General features: G+C 70.0%; 1 protein-coding gene across 1 annotated transcript in view; it reads left to right on the forward strand.

Moving 5' to 3' along the window:
* CDK5RAP3 (CDK5 regulatory subunit associated protein 3) overlaps window positions 1-1,115 on the forward strand; it is a 35,950-nt gene that overhangs the window by 5,973 nt on the left and 28,862 nt on the right. Inside the window, exons 5-8 of the mRNA XM_009287781.1 lie at window positions 136-272; window positions 465-609; window positions 752-868; window positions 986-1,061. Coding sequence (XP_009286056.1) covers window positions 136-272; window positions 465-609; window positions 752-868; window positions 986-1,061 — 475 coding nt within the window. The remainder of the gene's footprint in view (window positions 1-135; window positions 273-464; window positions 610-751; window positions 869-985; window positions 1,062-1,115) is intronic.

The raw sequence follows: 1,115 nt of genomic DNA on the forward strand, positions 1-1,115 counted from the left end.
TGGGTGTAGGGTGACCCCGCAGCCCTCCGTCCCCTTCCTGCCCACGTCTAGCTCTGCAAGCAGAGGGCGAAGCCGCCCCAGGGGTGCTTCGGCTGCCGGCCTCCCTGCCCTGACACGTCCCTGCTCCGTCCCCAGGGTGACAACGTGCGCCAGGAGCTCCTGGCCTTGGTGAAGGACCTGCCCTCGCTGCTGTCCGAGATCGGGGCGGGAGCCAGCGCGCTCTCCGAGGCCATCGAGCTGTACCAGGCCTGCGTGGAGTTCGTGTGCGAGAGGTGGGTGTGGGGGCGCAGGGATAGACCCCTGCATCTCCTCTCCCCACGTGTGGGGACAGCGGGTTGGGCTGGCGGCTGCACCCAGGCTGGGGCTCTCCCAGAGGGACCCTGGTGGGGTTGGGGGGGTGTGTGTGTGTGGGGGGGTTGTCCCCACCCTGCTCCTGGCACTGATGTCCCCGCGGTGGCTGCCAGCTCCGCAGAGGTGGTGGTGCCCCTGCTGCGGCACGTGGGGAAGAGAGGCAACACGACCGTCTACGAGTGGAGGACGGGGCTCCAGCCCCTGCGGGTGGAGCGGCGGGAGGTGGAGGAGGTGCCGGAGCAGCTGAAGGAGGACACGGTACGTCCTGGCCAGCCGGGGCCGAGCTGTGGTGCTGAGGAGAGCCCCAGCCGGCTCTGCCGTGCGTCGGTTAGCGTTAGGCTGTTTGTCGTCTCCCCCCCGCCCCGGGGTTTCAGGGGGTCTGTTGTCCTTCTCCCCGCAGATCGACTGGGGAGACTTCACGCTGGAGCCGACCGGGGTGGGTGACGGTGCCGCTGCTGACGGCGAAGCCCGGGGCGAGGAGATCGACTGGGGGATCACGCTAGAGCCCGGTCCCCAGGTGCGTGACCCCCCCCGGCTGTGTGGTCCTGGGGTCTGGCCCTGCTCCAGGGCCGGGCTGGGGACCTGGGGGGCGTCCCGCGCACCTCCATCTCACAGGGTGTCCTTCCTTTTGCAGCAGGATGATGGCATTGACTGGGGAGATGGTGAAAGCGAGGAGGTGCAGATCACCGTGCTGGAGGCCGGCACCGAGGGTGAGCACGGCTGAAAAGGGACACGGGGGGGGGGGGGGTCCCCCCGGGGGGCAG

This window comes from Aptenodytes forsteri, unplaced genomic scaffold, assembly GCF_000699145.1.
Source record: "Aptenodytes forsteri isolate BGI_AS27 unplaced genomic scaffold, ASM69914v1 Scaffold25, whole genome shotgun sequence".
Taxonomy (NCBI): domain Eukaryota; kingdom Metazoa; phylum Chordata; class Aves; order Sphenisciformes; family Spheniscidae; genus Aptenodytes; species Aptenodytes forsteri.